General features: G+C 46.2%; 1 protein-coding gene across 26 annotated transcripts; it reads right to left on the bottom strand.

Moving 5' to 3' along the window:
- Positions 1–2,097: 2,097 nt before the first annotated feature.
- Positions 2,098–25,057, bottom strand: TBC1D7 (TBC1 domain family member 7). Of its 26 annotated transcripts, none has more exons than XM_002714179.6 (8): positions 24,451–25,052; positions 23,443–23,584; positions 21,680–21,760; positions 19,839–20,026; positions 11,661–11,798; positions 5,067–5,212; positions 3,397–3,526; positions 2,098–2,326 (listed from the first exon to the last, which is right to left on the bottom strand). In XM_002714179.6, exons 2-8 carry the CDS (start codon positions 23,552–23,554, stop codon positions 2,240–2,242), a joined length of 882 nt encoding a protein of 293 aa, XP_002714225.2. In that variant the 5' UTR covers positions 23,555–23,584; positions 24,451–25,052; the 3' UTR covers positions 2,098–2,239. The 26 variants fall into 26 exon arrangements, 22 of the variants coding, with proteins under 22 accessions (XP_002714225.2, XP_051711061.1, XP_051711062.1 ...); XM_051855101.3 differs by having other exon boundaries at positions 24,775–25,052; XM_051855102.3 differs by having other exon boundaries at positions 24,822–25,052.
- Positions 25,058–25,709: the final 652 nt, after the last annotated feature.

Raw genomic sequence — 25,709 nt, 5'->3', positions numbered from 1 at the left:
GCCCTCCAGCACCTCCTCTCACACTTGTTCAGAGGCACCGAGGCTGAGCTGGGGGAGCGCACACGTCTAAATGATCCTCTGACTTTCAGTTGCTGCTGTCCGATAAAATCCCTTAACTTGGCCATTTCTGTTTTTCTTAATAGTTGTGCAAATGACGTGCAGCTGATAGATTAAACAGCAGCAGCACTGCTTTTGTTCAAGGACCTCCCTAGGAATGCCACACATCTCCAAGGTCACTAGAAAGGTGATCACTGGGGCAGGGGATCCATGTTGTGTTTTTTTTTCTTGTGTCCCCACCTGGATTGCAAGTTCTTCAAGGGCAGAGGTGAGCATTGAATAAAATAAATGGTTGGCAGCAAGCAATTTTTTCTTTATCTGTTTCTTTGAAAAGCAGAGATCTTCCATCTGCTTGTACACTCCCCAGATGGCCACAACAACTGGGGCTGGGCCAGGCCAAAGCCAGCAGCCACAGTCTTTATCCGGGTCTCCCACATGGGTGGCAGTGCCCAGTCACTTGGGCCATCACCTGCTGCTTTCCCAGGTGAATTAGTGGAGAGCTGGGTCAGAGTGGTACAGCCAGTACTCAGATCAGTGCTCTACTCTGTGTTACGGGCAGCAGCTTAGCCGTAATGCACCACAACACTGACCCCAGCAAGTCCCTTTTTTAGAAGTATTTACTGTAGGTAGACGTCTTGCCTCTGAGTGGAGTTTTTGTTTTTTATAAAATTAAATATTCATATGTTACCCTACAGAAGTACCTGGTGGTTTCTGTAACTTCTCCATGACCTTGTTATAGAAAATCCCCAAAAGTGTTCAGAGGAATCACTGTAGCACCCCCAAAACTTGGTCCTCTCACCCAACACGGAGCAGGTCAATTACCAACACTGGAATGGTGGAAGAAGGCTCACAGAGCAAGGAGTCAGAGTGCTGTCGCCCAAGTCCTGAACTCCCTGACGGATCAGGGCAGTGCGTCTTAGATCGCAGAAGGCTGAGCCTGTGGATCAGCTCCCGTGGGGACGGCCTCCCTTGGCTTGATCAGTGCTGACAGGGCCCCAGCCTGTTTCTTTTGTAATGGCAGACAGGCTCCATCTGTCTGGGGTCTATGGCGAGATGGGGTATCATTTAATCTGGGCCTTCTGGTTGCTGTGAAGCTCACACAACAAAAGCTAGCATGGCGATATTAACTGTAGGGGTGACTTGAGCCTGTGATGTAGGGGCTCAGCTCGGCTTGGGTTGAGCTTGTGCCACTCCCAGGATTTCGTCAATGAACCTTCGCAGAGGCACTGTGAGCTCTGAGAGACACTGGGCCTGACAAAATGCACATCACAGGCACTCGGGCACGGACTTGGCTTCACATGCGTTCCCAACACGCATTTCCTAAATTAGGGATTGAACTCTCAGAATCACAACTCCCTCCTGTTTTGCTGTCTCTCTCCTCTTTCTGGGATGGAGAATCCAACTCGAGGCTCGGCCTCTTGGATTGGAACAGCTGAGGATGTCCAACACAGTGCCCCATTTCATTCACCAGTCTCCAAGCCTGCACCTGTCGGTGAACAGCAGTCACTAGGCAGCACAGCATGACCCAGAACCATAAGCTGTTAGCCGTAGCCTGCCATCTCTCCCACTGCTGTGTGACAGAGTATAACCTGAAGGCCATCGGCTTTCAGTGCCCCAGCAGAAGCAGCATGCAGGCGTGCAAACAGCAAACCAGGACTCTGTCCTAGTGGCTAATTTCAGACACACTTTATTCAGTCATGGTTTCTTTTCACTAGGCACAGGGGAAAACAAAATTGTGAGGGCTGTTTTTAGCCTGTTTAGCAGGTGATACCTGAGAAGGCAGTCAGCTTAAATCAGTTCTGCACAAGTTCTGCAAAGATGTGGTGTCAAGAAAGGAAGTTGCCATTTGTTCCATAAATAGCACTTAGAAAGTAACTAGCTGGGTGCTGATTAGAGGCAGGGCCGGCGTGGTGATGCACTGTGCAAGGCACCCACCCACCCTGACCGAGCTGCTTTCTAACAAAATGCTGGTCAGAGGTGAACTTTGTACTTCTGTGTACCTGAAAAATGCCACTCCACAACACAGCAAGACCAGGCATCTTAATTAAATAATTTTACTGGAAAGAAATCGCACTTTAAGCACCAGAGCAAGACGAGTATTTTCCATCAGTCTCGCAGATCACGTGACGCGAACACACTATGCATGGTGGGCTGGCCGGCCGTGACTCTGGAAGTGACCAGATCAGGCTGAATGGACTGGGGTCCCACAGTGTTTGTGCCACAGGTCGATGGCCTTGCTCACGATGGCATCCGAGCTGTCCTGGGGAATCTGCAGGAGTAAGCCCAGGTTCGTGAGAGTTCAGTGGTTACAAGGGCAGTGCAGTGTCTTCCTTCACAGACCTCATCTGCATAGTTTTCACTGTTCTGAACGCGCACAAACGGCTTGTTTCTCCTGCCACCTCAGCACACTCGTGCGGAGTTCCGGGTCACACTGCCCATGTTCAGTCCTGCACTGCCCGCTAACTCTGCACCCCTGGGCAGGTGACCTTATGTGACCTGGAGGTCAGCGGCCCAGGATAAAGCAGGAGAAATGACTGACTTCACAGTACTGTTTCTGAGATGACATGAGACAGCCAAGGAAAAGCACTGAGCACAGGCCCTGGCCCTGGGAGCCACCAATGCTGACAGTAATGCTAATGCATGCATTCAGTGCACATTCATGTGGTATTTATTATTTACCAGGCCAGTGTTCAAATAATCACAAAACAAAAGAGCAGGTCCCATGGAACCGTTCAGGCACAGGTCTCCTTACTCTGCCTCTTCCTTGGTGAAGCGTGGTGTAAGAGACAGAGCCGAGCCTGATGCACTCAGGCCTTGTTCAGCAAACATCAAGTGAACACTTCAAGCCATTAACAGACCCGACTGGGGTGACACCGGAGACAGCAACAGAAATGAAAGGGTGTACAGGGAACATTCATTCTATCTTATGCAATGAATGTTGCCCAATTCTAGAATAAACAAACAATAAAACCAATTAAGATCTTAAAAAAGGGGGAGTGTAGGTGATAAAATCTCAGAATGTCAGGATTCCTTCTCTGCTAACAAACACTACAGCAGTCTCCCCTCTTCCTCTTCCTGATGGGCTTGCAGGCAGTCCCGAGGGAGAGAGGGGCTGTTCCCACCCGGGCACATTCCCGCAGCTGAATCACCCAAAGAGGGGGGCTAACTCGCATCCACAGGGCAACTTTAAGCCAAAAGTCTTCAAGGGAAAAATGCTAAGTATCATATAAAACTAGAATGTACTGTTTCTCTGAAATAATTTATTGCAACAGGAAGATCTGGCTGGCTACTCTGACTTCATTTCCAGATCTGAAACCAAATCGAATCAAGCACACTTACATTTTCCAGAAACTGTGTTATCTTCTCTGCACTGTTCAGTGCCATTACTTTTATTTTAAACGTTAATAATATTTCCACAGCCACAAAAACCAGGATCTTACAGGATCCACTAACAACTTTATCCCAAACCCTACAAAAATAAGAAGATAGAATCAAATTACGGTTGAAATTTATGTTTACCTACACAGACATCTCAAATTACAAAATAAGATTACTCCTATTTTTAGTCATCCCTCAGTATCAAGGTGCACATCAATTAGCAAGACCCACAGATGCCCCAACCCCTTACAAAAATGTTGTAATGTAGTAATTGCTAATCCAAACACATCCTCCTAAATACCTTAAACGTCGCTAGGTTACTCAAATCTAATACAGTGTAAATGCTACATAGTTACCAGTGTTTCTTATTTGTATTATTTTTTTATTATTGCATAATTTATTTTTTTACTCAAATCTGATTTGTAGCTGGCTGAATCCACAGACAAGCAGAGCTGACTGTATAAGCTTCAGAGAAAAACTACTGTAAAATAAGAACCAGAAACAACAAAGGGCGAGCATCTGGCCTAGTGATTAAGATCTAGCTGAAACTCCTGTTTCCCACATCAGAGTTCCTGGGTTTGAGTCCTAGCCCTGGGTTGAACTCCTGTTAATGCAGACCCTCGGAAGCAGCAGTGATGGCTACAGTAGCTGGGTTCCTGCCACCCGTGGAGGAGACCTGCACTAAGTTCCTAGCTCCTGGCTTTGGTCCTGGCCCAGTCCTGGCCATTATGGGCATTTGGGAGCTCGCTCTCTCTGCTCTGAAATAAATTAAGTATTTTTTTTTAAAAATACATGAACCATTTGAAATTTATTCTGGGTATGTTCAGCGTAAGTAGGAAAAAAGAAATTCACTAAAAATTACTTCTGTGCTATAAATGACCAAATGCCTATTCCCTCATGGTGCAAACCTGGCATTTTGAGAGAAGGAAAAGCAAAGTCCTAAGCCAAAGTTGTATCTCACTGATATCCAATAATGCTAACAATTGCAGACTAAGGAGCTTATGAAAGGAGATAAATACAGTGATTCTGGGACAAAGCCCTTAGACTTCTCTAAAGGCTGAAGGAGCTGGTAATTCATCTGCAACCACTCTAAAATAATTACTCTGAGTAATGCCTGTAACTCTTAAAGTTGGTAATTATGTACGCTTAGTGACGTACTGTCTTGGAATGTTGTACGTATGTTGTTCAGTTTTCAGCTGCATTATCAAGTCTTGGAGACACGGGGCCAAGATTCAGTAATACCATAAAACACACATCTGAAACTGGAGGAGCTAAGTTGGAGTCTCTTTAACTGCTTTTGGCTCCTTTAAAGATACCATGATGAAACAAAGACATACCCAGGTTTTTGCTGGACTGGGATCTATGACATTTCTGGTAAAGAGGAGCTCAGGATTATTTAAACTATTTTCGGGTGTGGCCATGTACGGCAACTAACACACAAGCTCTCCACTCTTCCAATTGTGTATTCAATCACAAGCAAAACCATGGGCTGTAACGGTGGCTGCCAGAGAAGTGAGCTCCAAATCGCCGTGTTGTTCTCCAGCAAATTCATCTGGTGAGGGACGGCCGTGGGAAAGGCCAGGGTGCTTCTCTGACTCCAGCCCTTCAAGGACTGTGGAAGCAATACTTGCCTCTGCAAACTGGACTCAGGCAAACATCCTGCAAAGCACCTGTTGAACCAGAGATCATAAGGAAGTCTGGACACTGCAGAACACGTCTTCAGGTGACCCAGCAGTCTGCTGTCTTCCAGATTCAAGTACTGTTCAAAAGCCTTTGGCTATGGATTAGACAGGAAGAGAGATCACTCATTTCCCAGGACATAACATCACCTGCTATTACAACCTATCATGGGAAAAATTTATATACTGAATCTGAGGTGGTATTAGAAAACAAAACTTCGGAATCTTCCAAGTCATTTGTGACACAACAGTTTCCTAGGTCAGCACTGACCAGAGTGACCAACCCTCTGGGCCTGAGGGATTCGCAAGACACAGGACTTTTCAGAGCTACAGCTGGACAGCCCCAGGCAATGAGAAGCTTGGTCACTCTGACACTAACCATGCTAGCCAGATTCTACTTTTCAACAAAAGTCCAAAACAAAATTCAGTTGTCCTGTGGAGACAAGAAGGGTCTAGAGTGGTAGATTCTTTAGATAGTATAAAAGGGGAAAGAGGAGGACAAAACCAAAGAAATGGAGTGGGGCTTGGGGGGTGGTCAAGATAAGACAGTGGCGACTGTCCAGTCTCTGGCCACACGTATGCTGCCCTGTACTGAGCACCACTGCATCCAGTGCCGACCTCAGACGTCTCAAGAATGAGCTCCACACCTAACATAAATGTGCATGAGAATCTCCTGGAAAACTGAACGTGCCCTGAATACTTAATTTAATGTTTTGTTTTTGGTACTCAACAAATTATATACACTTTCTCAGATTATTAAACAACTTTAAAGGGTTAATATCCCTAAATAGAGCTGCTAGAAAATACAGAAGAAAAAAATCCAAGAACTCTGTAGCAAAAAAGAAACAACACACATAGCTGTTATCCATATGAAATGAAGCTCAATCTTGCTTACAATAAAATAAATGCAACCTAAAACTACACTGAAATATCATTTACCTATGAAAGTGGCAGGAATCTAAAAACCTAAAAACTTATGCTAGCAAGAATGCAGGCAAACAAGTTGTAGAGAAATGCTCTGTTGGTTCTGAGAACACAAGAGTAGGATGCTCTACAAAGGAGACTCTGGGAATACCTAGCAAATAACACATGCATGTTCCACCTGATCCAGCCAATCTAATCCAGGGAATCTATTCCAGAAGCACACTGGCAAACATGAAAAAACACATGCAAAAAGCTGTTCATCTGCAACACTTTGTAATAGTGAAAAAACTGGAAATACCTCACCTGGCCAACAATAGAGGACAGGCTGAACAAAACTGGGTGTATATACACAAGAGAACTTCAGACAGTTCATGGGAAATGCCCGTTTTGAAGAACTATGCATGGATTTCAAAACTGTTTGCACCAAAATAACTAAACCATTCATTCCATTTTTCCACTAACTTTTAAAATTCCCCTTTTACACACACACACACATACACACACTATGTGGAGTAGTATGCAGCTATGAAAAGCAATAAAAAGTATCTACACACTACAGTGTTTTGATCTCCAGCATATATCAAATAAAAACAGAGTGGATAGAAATGAGTATTGTACATTAGTGCCTGATCTAAGAATGTGATGCAGCTAGGTTTTTAAATGGGAAAAGATCATATTTATATTGTCTGGTGTTATACTAAGCAAATGACAGATGTTATTTATTTTAGGCACCATTACACATTTTACTGCTAAACATTTGGGTTATTTACAATATGTTAATGACCCCAGTTCTTACTTTATAAAGAAAATATACATCATTAACAGCAGGCCAAATCTGACAAAAATGGGACTTTGCTACCCTAAGAGGAATTTATATTAAATATAGGAAAAGTCTGGTTGCTAATAGTGCCTGTTTAAAAAACTCTCTCTCTCTCTCTCTCTCTCTCACACACACACACACACACACACACCCTCTCTTTAGGATAGATTTTAAAAATTTTTTCCAATAACAGAAAGCTCTCTAATGACTAAACACACTTAAGTTTTGGATAGTTTAAGAGAAATGTGGGCCCACAACTGAAGCTGCAACAGAAGCATTCTTGGCAACAGAACCTTGTCAGGGACAATTGTGAAACCCTTGCAAGGAGAGACGTTCCAACACAATGGTGGGAAGCAGAATGTCCCAGCACAAGGAGGGCACCATCACTCAGAGGCACTCTTTCCTTCTGATTAGGGGCCGGTGTTGTGGTGCAGCGGGTTAAGTCGTGCTTGTGATTCCAGCATCCCAGCACCAGTTAAGTCCTGGCTGCTTCACTTCTGACCCAGCTTCCTGCTAATGTGCCCGAGAAGGTAGAAGACAGCCAAGTGCTTAGACCCCTGCCATCCACATGGGAGACCTGGATGGAGTTCCAGGCTCTTGGTTTTGGCCTGGCCCAGCCCTGGTCATTGTGGCTGCTTGGGGAATAACCAACAGATGGAAGCTCTCTTTTTGCTCCCTCTCTCTGTCTTTTGATAGGTAAATAAATAAATATTTATTTTAAAAAATCTATCTCTGGGGCTTGCGTTATGGTACAGCAGGTTAAGCAACCACTTGCCATGCCAACATCCCGTAGCAGCACTGGTTCAAGTCTCAGCTGCTCTACTTCGAGGCCAGCTCCTTGCTAATGCACCTGGGAAGGCAGCAGAAGATGGCCCAAGTACTTGGGTTTCTGCCACCCACATGAGAGATCTGGATGGATTTCCTGGCTCCTGGCTTTGGAATGGCCCAGCACCAGCTGTTATAGGCATTTGGGGGGTGAACCAGCAGATAAAAGATTCATTTTCTCACTCCCTCTCTCTTTCTTTCAAATAACAAATCCAAAAAAGAAAAGTCTATCACTATCTATCACACACATATTCCCCTAGAACTATAAAGCAACCTATACTTTGTGATAAAAACCTTATCTGGTCAAACTATAGAAATATGGCAAGCTAACAAGCGAGATTACAGAAGCTCCACTTGAACAACAAGCTAAAAAGAAGAGATTATACAACAGTAAAAAAAATTTTAAATAGACTAACATGGCTTATAGAGAAAAATTTAAGCAAATTACCAGATGCCTAAATCCAAGAGCAGCACAAATGGAATTCAGCTTTTCCCATCCATTCTGCACTGTTTTGAAAATGTTATGCAATTTGAAACTATGATCTAGGTACTATAAAGTACATATTAAAATATACTATTTTTAAAGATGAAGAAATGAATGTTTAAGGGACATAAAGCATCTTGCTGACTGTCAAAATCATTTCTAAAAAGAAAAGTTCCAGAATAGCCAAGATATTTTTTGAATGTTTAATCTACCTGAAAAGCAGAGAAAGAGATCTTCTAACTGCTGGTTCACTCCTCAACTGCTGATAACAGCCATGGACAGGTTGAAACTAGGAGCCAGGAACTCCATCTGGGTCTCCCACCTGAGTGGCAGGGGGCTCAAGTAATTGAGCCATCATCTACTGCCTTCCCAGGCATATTAAAAGGGAGCTGGATGGGAAGTAAAGCAGTGGGGACTCAACCCACGCTGTGATACTGGATGCCAGCATCCTAAGTAGCTGTTTGATGCACAGTGCCACAACGGTGGCCCCTAGCCAAGATACTTTTAAAGAACTCTAAGGGATATCCTGCCTCCCAGCTATCAAAATATACTAGAAACTGCTATTAAATTGTGTGGTATCGGCTCAGGGATAGACACATAGCTTAGTGAAAAGAGTGCCATAAGGGATACAGACATGGTCACATGTCACATAGTGTTTCAGTTAACAGTGCACTGCATGTGTGACCCCTACAACTACATTGCCTAGGAATGTCCTGGCTGTCCTAGTTTGTATATATGTACTCTAGCATGTTCACATGACAAAAATTTCTCAGAACGTATCCCTGTTGTTAAGTGATTCATGGCTGTATGGATAGAAAACCAGTGCATGATAAAGGTAGCATTTCATATGTGCAGGAAGAAAAGAATCAACAAATGAGTGGTGTTGAGTTGCTCACTGTGTGGCCTGGGGCAGGTTACTCCCCGTAAAAACAGGGAATACGCCTAAATGAAGCAGCTCGTTACCAAGGCCAGTCTAGCTTTGCCTGCCAAGAAGCAGGTTCTCAGTAACAGGCTCACCAGAGGGGGAGAAAGAAGGGGCGCTGGCAGGAGCTGTGGGGTGGCAGGACATGAGGAGGAGTAAAATCCACCTATATCTGACAGTGAGGGCAAAGACAAGGCCCTGATATGCTACAGGGCTACATTTAAAATGTGTAAACAGTTTGAAAAGTAGGGTGAAACATTCTTTTGTCTTCAGGTTGGAAAGGGCTCATTAACTAAAATACAAAAAAAGAAGCTAAAGGGAAATGCTGACAAATCCCGTGATAACAAACCTTAAAATCTTTGTGCAAGAGAGGGAGACAGTATGGTCGACACATACAGCAGAGAAGGGATAAGTAAGTGCCCAAGGTATACAGAAAACTTTCACAAACAAAAAACAAAATAACAGAATTATGGAAAATGATTGATTTAACTAGAAACTGCAGCTATGGAAATTAAAAGGAGATACCATGTTCATTATGGACAAAAATTCAAGAGATTGATACCATCAAGTACTGGCAATGGGGTGGAAAACAAACAAAAAATCATAATCTCTTGGGAGCAGCATGAACTGATATGGCCTGTGTACAGACAACCTGGCAGTTAAGAATTCAAGTATGTCAAAAATAAACAGATTTCAAACGTGTCTCCCCTACATTCAAGCATTGCCTTACAGGCACCTTACAGGAAATGTGTTCCAGGGAGTGGCAACTCTCCCAGAGGTCTGCGCATTTTAATTAAGGCAAACTCAGAACAGGAAATACTATGAATACTTTTTTTTTAAGAAGTGGTTCTAAATGAGTGGCTGTCAACCCAAGCTATGCTTCAGAATTGCCTGGAGCTTTTAAAAACTTCCAATTCTGGCCCCCCGACCGCCCCCCCCAGTCTGGTCTGGGTGGAGGAAGAAACATGATGGTCATCTCTGAAACCTCCCAAGTGGCTAATGGAAGTCAGGACTACAATCTGCTGACTTATCTGTCCCGCTCTGGGAAGTTTTCCAAGTCATTAGGTTTAAAACAACAAAACGTAAGGTCATATGTCAAGTATGATACCATTTGTGTTTTTTTTTTTTTAATTATACATACATGATGTGAAAGTGTCTAGAAACACACAAAGCTGGTGACAATATTTACTTCTCAGAGGGGCCAAGTCCGATCCAAGGAGACCCCCTACATTCATCTGACTGATTCACTTCTTTGGAGAATACATTTGTCCACTACTTAAATTACCCAAAATAAAGAATGCATTTTTTAAGCATGGCATAAACTGTGAAAATAGGACTTACTCCAGCATTAATGAAGAAGTACTAATTAAATCACAGCATAATTGAGATCTCCTGATTTAGTTAGGCAAGTAACATCACATTTACTTATGCTCCGCTTCCATGCTGAAGTTATTTTTATTGAAATCAACTAAGTGGATCAAATTTCAAAATCTTAAAAGCCAAGTTTTACTTTTTGTGAGCTACATAAAAACTGCTCTCGTGGGTGCTCTGCTAAGCCCGAGGGGCCTGCCCACTGCTCTAGGAGTAGCTGACGCAGTCAGGACAGTAACCCCCAGTGCTCACCTGCCCTGTGGCTGCCCTCATCCCACCTCCACGCAAGTACCACTCGCAGCAGTGTTCCCATGAAACAACTCCATGACTTAAGAAAAAGGACAGGCTCGTTTGTATTAATGAGATTACTAAGAGGCAAGAATGCTGAGGAAAGAGAATGGCAAGAAGACTGCCTTCTGCCTTGAAGCAAGCACCCTTCAATGACCTGGGTTCTCACGGCAGGGCGTGGAGAACCAGCAGCTGCCAGACTCGCATCCACGCCCCTCCTTCCCAAATGGAATTCCTGCCTTGATGGGAGATCACAATGGGCCAGGTGTCACAGTCCTGACCACTAAGACATGTGCAGAAGGACAGCTTGCTGATGGTGACAGACTTGATGGGCCTGGCCCTCTTACTCCTTCCACACTCAGGTTTGCACTTCTCTTCCATTCTGCCCAGGACACAAATGGCATGGCTGTTGCTCCAGCAGCCACCTGATGAGTATGAGAGGAAGGATCATACCTCAGAATGCTGGGCAACAAATGGGAGTCGGGCCTGGGCCATACCATGGTGCTGTCTCCCCAGTTCTAGACTTTCTTACCGTGGGACTTCTGACAGCAAACAAAGAAGCTTCTGTGCTAATATCAAGGGATCATTCTAGATAAAAGTCAGTGGATTCTAGACAAGGATGAGAAATATTGTAGGGCTGGGTTTGGAAAACTTCAGCCTGCACCAGGGCCAATCCAGCCATGAAACCATGACCATTCCTTTATGCATTGTCTTTGGTTGCTTTTGTGTCCATCAGTCAAGTCAAGTGGTTGCCAAGGAGACCATCTGGCCTACCAAGCTGGAAGTAATTACTGTGTGGCCTCTTAGAGAAAACATGTGCCCTACTATAGAGGTTCCATTCACGGTTGTGGTCCTGGAAACCTGCAGGGCCATAACCCACCCTGAAACAGCCACAAGCAAACCACCTCTCACCAACTGGGGCAAAGCATCCCGGTGCTTGTTCTTCAGTTGGTTCACAAAGCATCGGATGATCCAGTAACAGTCAACAGTGTCTTCCACCATCTCTTCCATGGCTTTAGCAATAGCAAGAAACACTTCGTCTTCCGGCTCCTGAAAGATCCATAAAAAATCTTAAGAGACATGCAGCAGAAGACCCAAATACACATTTCTCTAATAAAAAATTAAACCTACCCTCTAAATTTTAAAGAAGTGGAACTAAAAAAATGGGATCAAAACACAAAGCCCATCACCAAAGAGCAAGGGAGAGAAATCGATCCGAATCAGTGCGCGTGTGAACAGTGAGGTCTTGGGCTGTGTATGCAGAGCTTCTCCAACTGCTGACACTGGCCGACCATACGGTCGGTCTGCGTAAACCCTCAAAAAGGTAGTGACTCTCCACCCCAAGACAGTCTCCGTGGCCTTGCAGAGCACAAGCAGTAACTACAGACACCTGCCAGTACAGTGATTTACAAATATTGAAGGACTCCAAAAGGAATAATAAAACATTTCAAAGCACTCACACGTACTTTTAGGATTTTGTTCTGTCTTGAAGCAGTTAAGAGATTTTTTGAATGGTATTCTACCTTTAAGCAAACAGATTTTGTTCTATCTTTAAAAAATTAAAATGGACCTAGAATCAGGATTTTAGAAATCAGAAGTATGACATTTCTCAAGCCTCAAATCAATACAGTGTAAACCTCAAGTAAATTTCAACAGAGAAATCGTAAAAGACTGGACTTTATTTGAAAAAATATTTTCAAATACAGAAAATCTCTTTTCAAACATCATATTATATACAAAAAGCTTTCTGTTTTCACCCAGGTTTTAACAGCTGAAGGATTTTAAGGATGAAAAGAAACTAAGAAGAATCTTTCGATTCCCCTAAAAAGTCCCAAGTTAAATCAAAATTCCTATTTTAATAAAGCATTTACTTCCTAGGCCATCTTTCAACTTGATAATATTCTGTGAAAGGTCAAGAATAACAGAGTTAGAATTAGAGGAAGTAAATCTCCCTGAGCATCTTAGTGATGAGGAAGGAAAGCAGAGTATCCCTTCCAGGACTGTGCGGGGCCTCTCTGACAGGTCAGGGGAAAGCACCAGGCCCTTTGGAGGACTCTGCCCGGCCCCGCACTGAGCACTGTCGCACCCTTAGGAAAGGCAAAGAAAATGAGGCTGATCGGGGCTGGCGATGGAGGAGACGTGGGGTGGCAGAGCCAAGGACACACATCCAGGCTTCATCTGGATATATTCTGAGCAGAATCTGGCTCAGAGCAGGGGTGAGGCAGAAGCCATAATCTCTCACATTAACAGAGTATCTAACATTATCTAATATGTAATGTCAGGACCTAGGAAACCCTAGGTCAGTGAAATAAGTGAAATTTAAAGGAGACTGAAGAATTCCACTTATTTTTAGGGATTTTCCCTGGGAAGACTTAAGTGGATGATTTTTACTAGCTATTCAGGGGTGCCATGTCATTAACCTGAAAAACTCAAAGCCCAATCTGCAATAAAAATAAATTTGCGGGGAAGGCACATGGCACGGTGGTCGAGTCACTGCATGGAACACGCACATCCTGTCTGAGAGTGCCTGCCTGCTTTGAGTCCAGGCTCCTCTGCTTCCAGGCTGGCATCCTGCTGTGCACCCCAGGAAGCAGCAGAGCATGGCTCAAGTACTCAGGGTCCCAGTCACCATGCAGGAGACTTGGATTGAGTTCTGGGTCCCTGGCTTTGGCCTGGCCCAGTCCGAGATGTTGTAAATCTTTTGAGAGTAAACCAGTAGACAGGAAATCTCTTTTCCCTCTGTCTCTCTGCCTTTCATATTTTAAAAAGAGAAAAGCAGCATAGGGCCTGCTGGGATGAAGCTGGGGAGGGACATAAGACCCAAAAGGAGGCAGAAGCTGAGGCAAGGTCAAGGCTGAGGAAGGTACTGAAACGGGCAGCAGCCAGGGACTAGTCCTAAAGGGTCAGGGACAAAGGGCCCCGAAGGCCTAAGGCTAGGACCACAGGTGGCTGGGAGTGCTGGGTACTCTGAGAGGAATAAGCAGAGAAGTAACTATGAGGAGGAGAGTGGGAGCCTCTTCACATTGCAGCTGTCAGAGAGGGAGCTGCAAATCTGGAAAACTGAAGGCTGGAATCATGGGAATGGGATGCATCCGTGTGAGCCCAGGACTCAGTGTACAGAGACAAATACATAAATGTATACAAATGTATATGAATATGGTGTGTGTATGGATCTATATACATAGGGCGGGCCTTCAAAACATTCATGGACGGCCGGCGTCGTGGCTCACTAGGCTAATCCTCCACCTGAGGTGCTGGCACCCTGGGTTCTTGTCCCGGTTGGGGCGCTGGATTCTATCCCAGTTACTCCTCTTCCAGTCCAGCTCTCTGCTGTGGCCCAGGAAGGCAATGGAGGATGGCCCAAGTGCTTGGGCCCTGCACCCGCATGGGAGACCAGGAGGAAGCACCTGGCTCCTGGCTTGTAGCGGCCATTTGGGGAGTGAACCAGCGGAAGGAAGACCTTCCTCTCTCTCTCTCTCTCTCTCACTCTCACTCTCACTCTCTCACTGTCTAACTCTGCCTATCAAAAAAAAAAAAAAGTTCACAGAAAAATGGAATGAAAAGGTAAGTTTATTCTAGTACCAAAAATTATAAAACCCATGCATAATTTCTTCATAGTATGCATTTTCCATGAGCTTTTTTTGTAAAGGTTGGTTTATTTATTTGAAAGGCAGAGTGACAGTAAAGAGAGGGAGGAATAGATCTTCCATCTGCTTATTCACTCCACAGATGGCTGCAGCAGCCAGGGCTGGGCCAGCTCAAGAACTACATCCTGGTCTCCCACATAGGTGGCAGCATCTTGTGCTGCTTTCTCAGCCACATTAACAGGGAGCTGGATCAGAAGTGGAGCAGGGGCCAGCACTATGGCATAGCAGGTAAAGCTGCTGCCTGCAGTGCAGGCATCCCATATGGGCACCAGTTCAAGTCCTGGCTGCTCCACTTCCAATCCAGCTCTCTGTTATGGCCTTGGGCCCCTGCACCCACGTGGGAGACACCGAAGAAGCTCCTGGCTCCTGACTTTGGATAGGCATAGTTCTGGCTGTTGTGGCCATCTGGGGAGTGAACCAGCAGATGGAAGACCTCTCCCCCCACTCTGCCTCAGCCTCTCTATAACTCTGCTTGTCAAATAAAATAAATAAATATTTAAAAAAAAGAAGTGGAACAGCTGGGTCTCAAACCAGTACTCCAATATGGAATGCCAAAGTGATAGTAATGGCTAAACTCACTGTGCCACAGTATAAGTTCCTTCAGTGAGCTATTTGAAGACCCTGTGTATGCATGGATTTCAAAACTTTTTGTACCAAAGAAACTTTTTTAAAAAAATCTTATTTATGTGAAAGGCAAAGAGACAGAGACAGATGTTCCATCTGCTGGTTCACTCCCGAGATGATCACAACAGCCAGGGCTGAGCCAGGCCAAACCCAGGAGCCAGGTGCTTCATCCAGGTCTCCCTAATGGGTGACAGGAGCGCAAACACTTGGGCCATCCTCCACTGCTTTTCCCAGGTCATTAGTGGGGACCCGGATTGCAAGTGGAGCAGCCGGACACAAACCGATGCCCATGCAGGATGCCAGCATTGCAGGTGGCGGCTTTACCCACTACATCACAAATGCTAGTCCTAAGAAACTTATCTTTTTATAACATTTCCACAAACGTTTTGAAGTATACTCATATACTGCCCAGCTCCACTGCAAGGGCCCGGAAGCAACGACTGCCCAGCAGCAGCGAGCACATCTCGTGCCCTGTTCTTGGCTCTTTTTTTTTTTTTTTTTTTTTTTTTTTTTTGACAGGCAGAGTGGACAGTGAGAGAGAGAGACAGAGAGAAAGGTCTTCCTTTGCCGTTGGTTCACCCTCCAATGGCCACCGCGGCCGGCGCACCGTGCTGATCCGATGGCAGGAGCCAGGAGCTTCTCCTGGTCTCCCATAGGGTGCAGGGCCCAAGCACTTGGGCCATCCTCCACTGCACTCCCTGGCCACATCAGAGAGCTGGCCTGGAAGAGGGGCAACCGGGACAGAATCCAGCGCCCCGACCGGGACTAGAACCCGGTGTGCCGGCACCGCTAGGCGGAGGATTAGCCTAGTGAGCCATGGCGCCAGCCTTGTTCTTGGCTCTTGAGAACCACACTCCATTCCGACAAGAAATGGCTGACCCCAGGGCTGCACGAGAGAAAGCACAAGATGAGTCTGTAGTACCAGAGCATCAAGAAACACTCAAAATGATGTAAACTTGTCAAAAAAGAGACAATCATCAGTCCAAAGGGACCCCAAAGAGCCAAATCCGGGACACACTGAACACTAAAGAGAATGGCAGTAATGGACTGTAGGCCACTGAATAAGAAAGGAATCCTACATTCATACTGCTAGAAACAAACAAACAAATGGAGAAGGGAAACCTCTTTACAGAAGAACACCAAGTAATACAGGCAAGAGCTGGAAAATCACCATTTGGCAACAAGTAGAGTACAAATAGTTTCAGGCAAGAATCGTTAGTGGATGGATATTTATGCAGTCTCAAAGTACCTCCCTACAAGTTACTTATTAATTACAGGGGAGGAGGGGGTGAGTAGGCTTACAGTAGAGAAACCTGGCAAACACCACCTTAACCAAGAGATCAAAGCTAGTGGCAATAGTAATAGCATGGTCCTGAAGGATTCTTGCCAATAATGCATAACCAGATTCCAATCACAAGGAATAACCTGACAAACCCAAACTGAGCAGCGCTCCACTGACCAGCACTTTTCAAAAGTCATGGAAGTTAGAGGAAGAGGGAGGAACTATGCCTGATTACAGGAGACTAAGACATGGCAACTAAGTGTAATGTGTGATCCAGAAATCAGATCCTGGATCCCAACCAGGGTATCCCTGGGACAATTAGCAAAATTTCAGTAATGTCTATAGATTAGTCTCACACACTGTATCAATGCTCATTTTCTGGTTGTGATCATTTTTGTGCATGTAATATATAACATCAGAGGATGCACGGTACACAGGGACACTGTACTACTGCCTTTGCAACTTTTCTCTGTTTCCAAAATTTTTAAATAAAAAATTTAATTTTTTAAAAATCATCAGTGAACGGTAAAACTCATGAGTGCAAGTTTAATAGGGAATAAAACGTTTACATGGTGGTTTTAAAGTACCTCCCCACAAAGGGAAATAGATATTACAAAGGGGAAAATGCAACTTTCCAGTGGAAAGTCCCAGTGGGCACCTCTTGACCAAGTGCCTCTCGTGGGACAGCTCCACACCATGCACCTGCTGGGGAGACACACTGAGGAGGAGGCGGCAGCATGTGAGATGGCCCAGCCCAAAGTGAATAATGAGGAGGAAGCACCAGACAAGCACACTGAGGGCCTTTCTACAGATAACTGACCTGCACTCCTCAAAAATGACAAGGGAGTTGTTCCAGATCAAAGGAGATTAGAGCAGTGGGAGGCAGTGTAACTTATAATCCAAGAATCATCAAGCAGAAATTCCACTGTTGGTTTCTTTGTGATAAAGAGCATCACTGGGCCCACTGGTCAAATCTGCATGGGTCCCTAGACTCAATACTGTCTCAGTGTTAACCTCTTGGTTTTGATGACTGTATCATGGCTGTCTACAAGACTGTCCTTGTCTTTAGGAAGTAGGTACTAAAAGAGACTGAGGGAAAGGGCCATCACCTCTGCACCTCACTCTCAAATGGTTTAGAGAAATAATTATCTGTACATACACAGGAAAAGTGACGAAGCCACTGTCATAAAATGTTAAGCAGTGAGGACTCTGGGCCCGCATTCTTGCCGGCTTTTCACAGTTTGAAATTACAGTCACATACCACTGCATAACAATGTTTCAGTCAGTGAAAGACCATGTAGATGATGGTGGTCCAAGAGGAGTCAATTGCCTTGTGATGCCTTAGCTGGATTAGTTTCAATAAGCATGGTCTATGATGTGGGTTTTTTTTATTTTTTAAAGATTTATTTATTTTATTTGATAGACAGAGAGAGAGAATGTCTTCCATCCACTGGCTCACTCCCCAGAGGGCTGCAATGGCTGGAGCTGCACTGATCTGAATCTAGGAGCTTCTTCCGGGTCACCCACATGGGCGCAGGAGCCCAAGGACTTGGCCATCCTCCACTTCCCTCCCAGGCCACAGCAGCAGAGAGTGGGATCGAAGTGGAGCAGCTGAGACTCGAACTGGTGACGGTATGGGATGCTGGCACTGCAGGCGGCAGCTTTTACCCACTAGGCCACAGTGCTGGCCCCTTTGAAGTTTTTTTTTTTTTTCCAAGATTTATTTATTTATTTGAAAGTCAGAGTTACATAGAGAGAGGAGAGGCAGAGAGAGAGGACTTCCATCCGCTGGTTCACTCCCTAGATGGCCACAATGGCCAGAGCTGTGCTGATCCGAAGCCAGGAGCCAGGAGCTTCTTCTGGGTCTTCCACATGGGTGCAGGGGCCCAAGGATTTGAGCCATCTTCTGCTGCTTTCCCAGGCCATAGCAGAGAGCTGGATAGGAAGTGGAGCGACCAGGTCTCCAACTGGCGCCCATATGGGATGCCAGCACTCCAGGCCAGAGTATTAACCTGCTGCACCACAGCGCCGGCCCCTGTGTTTTTAAAATGTATGTATGGGGGCCGGCGCTGTGGCGTAGCAGGTAAAGCCGCAGCCTGCAGTATCAGCATCCCATATGGCCACAGGTTCTAATCCCGGCTGCTCCACTCCTGATCCAGCTCCCTGCTATGGCCTGGGAAAGCAGCAGAAGATGGTCCAAGTCCTTGGCCCCTGATCCCACGTGGGAGACCTGGAAGAAGCTCCTGGCTCCTGGCTTCGGATCAGCACAGCTCCAGCCATTGCGGCCATCTGGGGAGTAAACCAGCAGATGGAAGACCTGCCTTTCTCTCTCTCTGCCTCTGCCTCTCTGTAACTTTGCCTTTCAAATAAATATTTTTTAAAAAGACGTGTATATTATATATGTATTTAATTTGAAAGGTGGAGAGAGAGAGCAAGAGAGTGCACTCCTGTCTACTGTTCTACTCCTCAGATACTGGCAACAACTGAGGCTGGTCCATGCCAAAGGTAGGAAACAGGCACCCAGGCTGGGTCTCCCAAATACTTGTGCCATCACCTGCTGCCTTCCAAGATGCACATTATTTTATTTATTTATTTATTTTTTGACAGGCAGAGTTAGTGAGAGAGAGAGAGACAGAGAGAAAGGTCTTCCTTTCTGTTGGTTCACCCCCCAAATGGCCGCTATGGCCAGCGTGCTACGCCAATCCAAAACCAGGAGCCAGGTGCTCCCTTCTGGTCTCCCATGCGGGTGCAGGGCCCAAGCATTTGGGCCTTCCTCCACTGCCTTCCCAGGCCATAGCAGAGAGCTGGACTGGAAGAGGAGCAGCTGGAACTAGAACCTGGCGCCCCAACTGGGACTGGAACCCAGGAAAGAAACACATTAGCATTTAGTGGGAATCAAAAGCAGAGCTAGCACTTGACCCCAGGCACTCCAATATGGGCTGTAGGCATCTAAGCAGGGTCTTAACTGCTAGGCCAGACACCCACTCCTGTGTGATGTTTGCACAAGGACAAAAGTGCCCAACAATGCATTTCTCAGAATGTACTCCCATGTTAAGCAGTACATCACTATATTTCAAAATAAAACACTTTTGAAAAACAAAGCAGGGGCTGGGTCTGTGGTACAGTGGAGTAAGCCAGGGTCTGCAATGCACAGCACCCAATACAGGTGCTGGTTCTTGTCTTAGCTGTTCTGCTTCCAATGCAGCTCCCTGCTAATGTGCCTGGGAAAGCAGGAGAGATGGTCTGAATACTTGGGCCTCTGTCATCTACATGGGAGACCCAGTTGAAGTTCCTGGCCCATCGGGGGAGTGAACCAGTGGATGGGAGATCTTTCTGTGTCTCACCTTCTCTCTCTCTATAACTCTGCCTTTCAAATAAATAATCTTGAAAATATAAAGCAGGTCGTTCAGGGCTATCAATGTCAGGTAAAGATATATTATTTTTATCCTAGTGATAAGAATCACCAAAAGTTTCAATTCAAAACAGGAAGCAGTCAAAAACTGCAAAGATGAAACGGTCAAGAACTGAGCGACCAACCAGCAGAAAAGAGGGGCTCCGAGGCAGCTTCCCAGACTCCAGCTGATACATGCGGAGATAGACCTCAGCCTGGGGTGTGGCATCACTGACAAAGCGAATGACCTTCAAGGCGTGAAGGACGTCAGAGTACTGTTCCTTGCGATACATCATCACCTGGGCGTGGGACTCATGGTGTGGAGGCAGGATCCCTACACAGAGACACAGAGAAAAAGAGAAGAGTACTGGGACTCCAATCCAAATCCTTCCTCTGATAAAGAGAACCCTATGAAAAGCAGCCTGTCACAGTTAGACCAGAATTCACACAAATCTTTATTACTACAGAGATTCTGTTTTAGGGAGCTCTCAATACATGGGCTGCCACTGTGTTGCATCAGGTTAAGCCGCCACCTGTGACACCGGCATCCCACGTCAGAGCGCTAATTTGAATCCTGGCTGCTCCACTTCTGATCCAGCTCCCTGCTAATATGCCTGGGAAAGCAGAGGAAGATGGTACAAGTGCCTGAACCCCTGCCACCCAAGTGGGAGACCAGGATGGAGTTCCAGCAAAAACTTATCTTTTTTATGGCATGAAGAAGACATGGCAGAAAGACCACTTGGCAGGCCTTTGGTAAGCCTGGGCTCTAATCTCAGAACTTATAATACCAGGACTCTCACAAGCATATTTTGGTCTCTGGGCATTTGTATCCTCATTCATTAGGAGCAAGAAGTAGGGAAAACAAGCATTTCATCATTTCATCAGATTTTCTCTGCATAATGCTGGCTCTAAGAATCTTCATGATAAATGGTAGCAGGACCGACGCTGTGGCATAGTAGGCTAAGCCTCCACCTGCAGTGCCAGCATCCCACATGGGCACCAGTTTGTGTCCTAGCTGCTCCTCCTCCCATCCAGCTGTCTGCTATGGCCTAGGAAAGCCATAGACGATGGCCCAGGCCCCTGCACATCCATGGGAGACCTGGAGGAAGCTCCTGGCTTCAGACTGGTCCAGCTGTGTCCACTGCAGCCACTTGGGGAGTGAACCAATGGATGGAGGGCATTTCTCTCTGTCTCTCCCTCTCTCTGTAACTGTACCTCTCAAGTAAATAAAATCTTAAATGGTAGCATGGTTAAATAGATTTGGAAAATGATGACAATGCATTTTCAAGGTTTAAGGCTTTGCTACAAATAAAAAACATTTTACTTTACTTATTCAAGCCTCAAGTAAACTTGAGGCTATACAGAGCCTAGACTCTGGAGTCAAATTCCAGTTCCTTATCCCAGTCCGATACTCTTCCTAAATCTTGTCTTTCTCTTCTATCATTAATAAACTTAGACTCCCAGAGTCATATTTAATGTACTGCTGTTGAACTCACCATCTTTTTATTGATTATTTTTTTCCATTTTATTTGAAAGGCAGAGACGGAGAAACTGATCTGCCATCTGCTGGTTCACTCTCCAGATGCCCACAACAGCCAGGGACGGGCAGGGCCAAAGCCAGGAGCCTGGAACTCAATCTGGTTCTGCCATGTGGGTGGCAGGGACCCAAGTACTTGAGCCATCACTGGCTGCTTCCTGGTGTCCATGAGCAGAAAGCTACACTGGAAGCAAAGGAGCCGGGACTGGAACCCAGGCACTCTGTTATTGGATGTGAGCGTCTCACACAGTGACTAATGTTGTACCCAGAGCCCACCCCTGAAGTTAGCTTCTTAAAGGCCTTTATGGTGAGCAATAACTGATTCTCTTAAGGAAGACCCAACATGCTATAAAGGGCCTATGTAATTCCTCCTGTTACTGACTGATGAGACGACAAATGATCCCATTATGCAGTAGTTTTTGAAGATAAATCTACTCGCGGGTTTCTTACCTAGAAGTACCTTCCATACCAATGCACGGTACATGGACGGCAGAGGGAACCTCTGACTGAAAGTACAAAGTTTCTCAATATCTAGAGGAGGAGGAAAAAGAAAGCTTTCACACCAAGACTGCAGTACGTAAAAGTACATTTCACTTTTTTTAAAAAAAATATTTATATGAAAGGCAGAGAGAGGGTCCTCACATCTTTTCTTCACTCCACAAACCTGCAGCACAGGGACTGGGCCAGGTCAAAGCCAGGATCCAGGATCTCTGAGTCCCCCACGAGGATGGCAGGGACCCGTGTCCTTAGCCTTCACCACTGTCTCCCAGGATGTACATTAGTAGAAAGCTGGAATTAGGAGGAATTCAAGCCCAGGCACTCGGATACGGGGTGGAGGTGTCCTAAGAGGCACCTGAACTACTCCAGACACCTGCCTCACATTTCATTTTTTAAAACTAAGAGTAGGATAAGACATTTCATCAGGGACGTCTACCATATGGTCAGCAAATTTAGGAAGGGCAATACTGGTCTGACTTCCAGCCCAGGTCTTCCATCAACAAAGTTATTTAAAATCAGTATTTACAGCATGGCAGATGCATTTTGCATATATTGCTGCATTCTCTAGGCCAGCAGCAGTCGTAGTTACTAATTACAGGATTTGTTTCATTTGGGCAGTCATTGTTCTGAAGACACGGACACTGAAGCTCAGAGCAGTCAAGTGAGCTGACTGAATTAGCATAAGCTATCAGTGACCAGTCAGCCCCCAGACCCCCACGTTTTCTGGTAAATTACACTGAACCTCCGTGGCCCTGGGTCTCTACTTATCACAGGAGAACAGTAATGCCAGACATGCTTAAAGCATGAAAAAAGCTGCCTCCTGCAACGCTGGTATCCCATATGGACGCTGGTTCGAATCCCAGCTGTTCTACTTCTAATCCAGCTCCTTGCTAATGCACCTGAGAAACAGCAGAAGGTGGCCAACGTGCTTGGACCTGTGCTGTCCAAATGGGAGAACAGGATGGAGTGCCATGCTTCCAGCTTTGGGGATTTGGTCAACGACAGCCTATTACTGCTGGCTTAAAATACACTGGAATGGCAATATACAGTGCAACCTCCGCATTTCTGTAGAAGAAAGTGATGCTGCAGATTTACCCAGAAACCCTGGTGACACATCTGGAAATTACAAAGAAAATACAAGCATTCCACAACTGAAAAAGGAAAAACAAAAAACAAAAAAAAAAAAAAACTGGCTTCTTAAGAGGCCTTTAAAAGTACTTCTGACTCTCCGGGGAAAATAAATTTGAAAAATGCTGTCACTAAGCAATTACAGCAAGTAACAAACATTCTGGATTTCTTTCTTTCTTTCTTTCTTTTTTTTTTTTTTTTTCTGACAGGCAGAGTGGACAGAAAGAGAGAAAGGTCTTCCTTTTCTGTTGGTTCACCCCCTCAATGGCCGCTGCGGCCGGTGCACCGTGCTGATCGGATGGCAGGAGCCAGGTGCTTCTCCTGGTCTCCCATGGGGTGCAGGGCCCAAGCACTTGGGCCATCCTCCACTGCACTTCCAGGCCACAGCAGAGAGCTGGCCTGGAAGAGGGGCAACCGGGACAGAATCCGGTGCCCCAACCGGGACTAGAACCCGGTGTGCCGGCACCGCAGGTGGAGGATTAGCCTATTGAGCCACGGCACCAGCCTCTGGATGTCTTAAACATAGTATTTTCTCTGGAGCATCTGGCGTGACTGCGAACCAGTAAGCTTGAACTTATAAAACTCACCCAGGCGGTCATCTTTCAGGAGAATCTCTAATGATTTCTTCTCTTCCACTCCACGAAATCCGACTTTCTCGTAATAAACGGAACGGAAGTTTCTCTGAGAGTCCTCAGTCATGTTTCATTCTTGGAGGGGACAGGGACGAGCCTAGGAAAAGAAGGAAGAGTTGCACACGTTTTCAGTGGTCTTCTCCACCTTCCCAGTAACCTGATTTGCTACCATAAACTGACTGCCCTTGCGAGAGACTTGATATTACATCTTCGTTTTTAACACAATTCTACTCCACCAGGCCTAAGCACCTTGGCCAAAAACCTGAGATGGAGGCTGCTAAAATAGAGGGCACAAGGTTTACTCCTCCAAGGGGAGGGCCCCAGCCTCACTCACTGGAGTGCCCAGCACAGTGGATACTCTGCAGCCATCATAAATGTGCAAAGAAAGACGTAAAATGGAAAGACAGGCAAGATGCATTCAGCACGTGAGGTTACCAAACTATAAATGTTATAAGTCAGTTTTTGTTTCTACAGTTATGCACTAAAAAAAAAATTAAGATTATATCGCAACAAGTTAACAATGGCTATCTTGAGGTAGCGGGATTCCACATGCTTTAAATTTTCTCCCTGTTTACCTTTTCTTTCCAAAATGGGCATCTTGTAAAGTGAAAAAGTGAGCTAGGTGAAAGTGGGAAGCCACACTTTTTTTTACTTTAAAACAATTCTGTCAAATGTAATGATCAAAATTCAAAACCCACAATAGACAGCATTAAATTATAACCAGGAGAGAGAAAGGAATATAGGGAATTGATGAGTTAGAGGCAGAAAAATGATTTAAAATATGATACAGAACTCAAAAACCTCTAATTGTCTCGGGTTCTTTCACAAAAATCCCAAATAATAAGTACTAAATCATCAAGAGGAGAGCAGATTAGGTTGGCATTCCCAGAACAGTAAGATGTAATGAATTTACCCCAAACAGCTGCACCACCTCACCCAAACGCTTAAAAACAAACAACCCACCCTACGCGCTCAGGTTTTAAAAATCCTGCAGCCTCCCCGTGCGCAAGGCAGAAACTGCTTATTGAAGGAATCCCCTGAACCTGTCAGCCACGGCAAATAGGATTCTCTTAAAGAAAAAAATCTAAAGGGCTTTTTCATGGGCAGACGTTTAGTTTAGTTTTTCAAAACAAAACAAAATTCTAAAGTAAACACAGAACGAGTTTGGGGGTTTATTTTTTAAAGGCATCGAGCAGCCGTAGGGCGACACGGTCCCCGTGGTGTAGACAGTCGTCCTCAGACTGCCCTTAGCAAGGGGTCCCCCTGGATGAGGCACTCAGGTTCCACCTGCTGCCCGCGAGCGTCCGTCCACCTGATGGGGCAGGAAAGCGCACCCTGCTCCGTGACCCCAGTCCCACTCTCACTACGACGTTCGCTTCACCTCTAGCAGAGCAAACACACCGGGCTGCAACTAGCAGGTCCGCGCGAGGCGGCGGACACCAGGCCCCGCGCGCCGACCCCCGCGGCCAGGTGGGCGCCGTCTGGGCAGCCCAGGGTCAGGGGGCGAGCGCGGGCAGGGAGGCGGTGCACAGGCTGCGCGCGCCGCCGCCGCCGGACGTGACGTCGGCCGCGGGGCGGGGCGAGGGCGGGCAGGCGCAAGCGCAGAGGCCGCGTAAGGAAGCTCTGCTTGTGGGGCGTGCTCCCGGGCCGGTGTGGCCACCCGCTGCTAGACCGGAGGATCCCGCGGTCACCTCGATGCCCGGCGGGGCGAGCTCGGGGTGCTCTGCTTTCCCCGGCTCCGGACTTTGTCGGCCTAGGCTGTGGATGCGGAGGCCACCGTAGCGGGGGAGCCGGCCGCCGTGCGTGGTGTCCGGGGCCTGCGGCGGCGCCCGGCCGTGGGCCAGGGGCCCGTCTGCAGGCTGGCTCGCTCTGCGGTCCGAGTTGGAAGCAGGGACGGACTGAGGACGACTGGGTTACTAATGAGGTCCTGGCGGTTCTTGCGGAAGTTCCTGCCCGTGGCAGCGGCCCGTGTGACCTCCCGGGCCCGTGAGTCAGGCTGCTGTGTGTGTACTACAGCTGTCAAGTAGAAGGCTGTAAAAATAGGGAAAGGGTGACGGTTTGTTGCTTTTTAAATAACCACTAATACAGCCCCGTTTTGCTGTCCGATTCAAGAGACAGAAGTTACTGTTTCACGTGGCTGTTGATGGGCGTTCGGCCTGGCGGCGAACTCGTGGCTGCAGACCCCATGTCCCACGTTGGGGTGCTTGGGGTTCCTGGCTCGG

This window comes from Oryctolagus cuniculus, chromosome 5 (assembly GCF_051225735.1).
Source record: "Oryctolagus cuniculus isolate XC-2025 breed Fujian yellow rabbit chromosome 5, ASM5122573v1, whole genome shotgun sequence".
In the NCBI taxonomy this organism is placed as follows: Eukaryota; Metazoa; Chordata; class Mammalia; order Lagomorpha; family Leporidae; genus Oryctolagus; species Oryctolagus cuniculus.
The sequence above is the reverse complement of the archived record's forward strand: the minus strand, read 5'-3'. Positions and strand labels throughout refer to the sequence as shown.

Coding starts and splice junctions, on each gene's coding strand:
- TBC1D7 (XM_002714179.6), bottom strand. CDS start 23,554: ATGACTGAGGACTCTCAGAGAAACTTCCGTTCCGTTTATTACGAGAAA. Junction 20,027..21,679: donor GGTATGGAAGGTACTTCTAG/GTAAGAAACCCG, acceptor GTCTCTGTGTAG/GGATCCTGCCTCCACACCAT. Junction 2,327..3,396: donor TAACACAGTTTCTGGAAAAT/GTAAGTGTGCTT, acceptor TTACTCCTGCAG/ATTCCCCAGGACAGCTCGGA.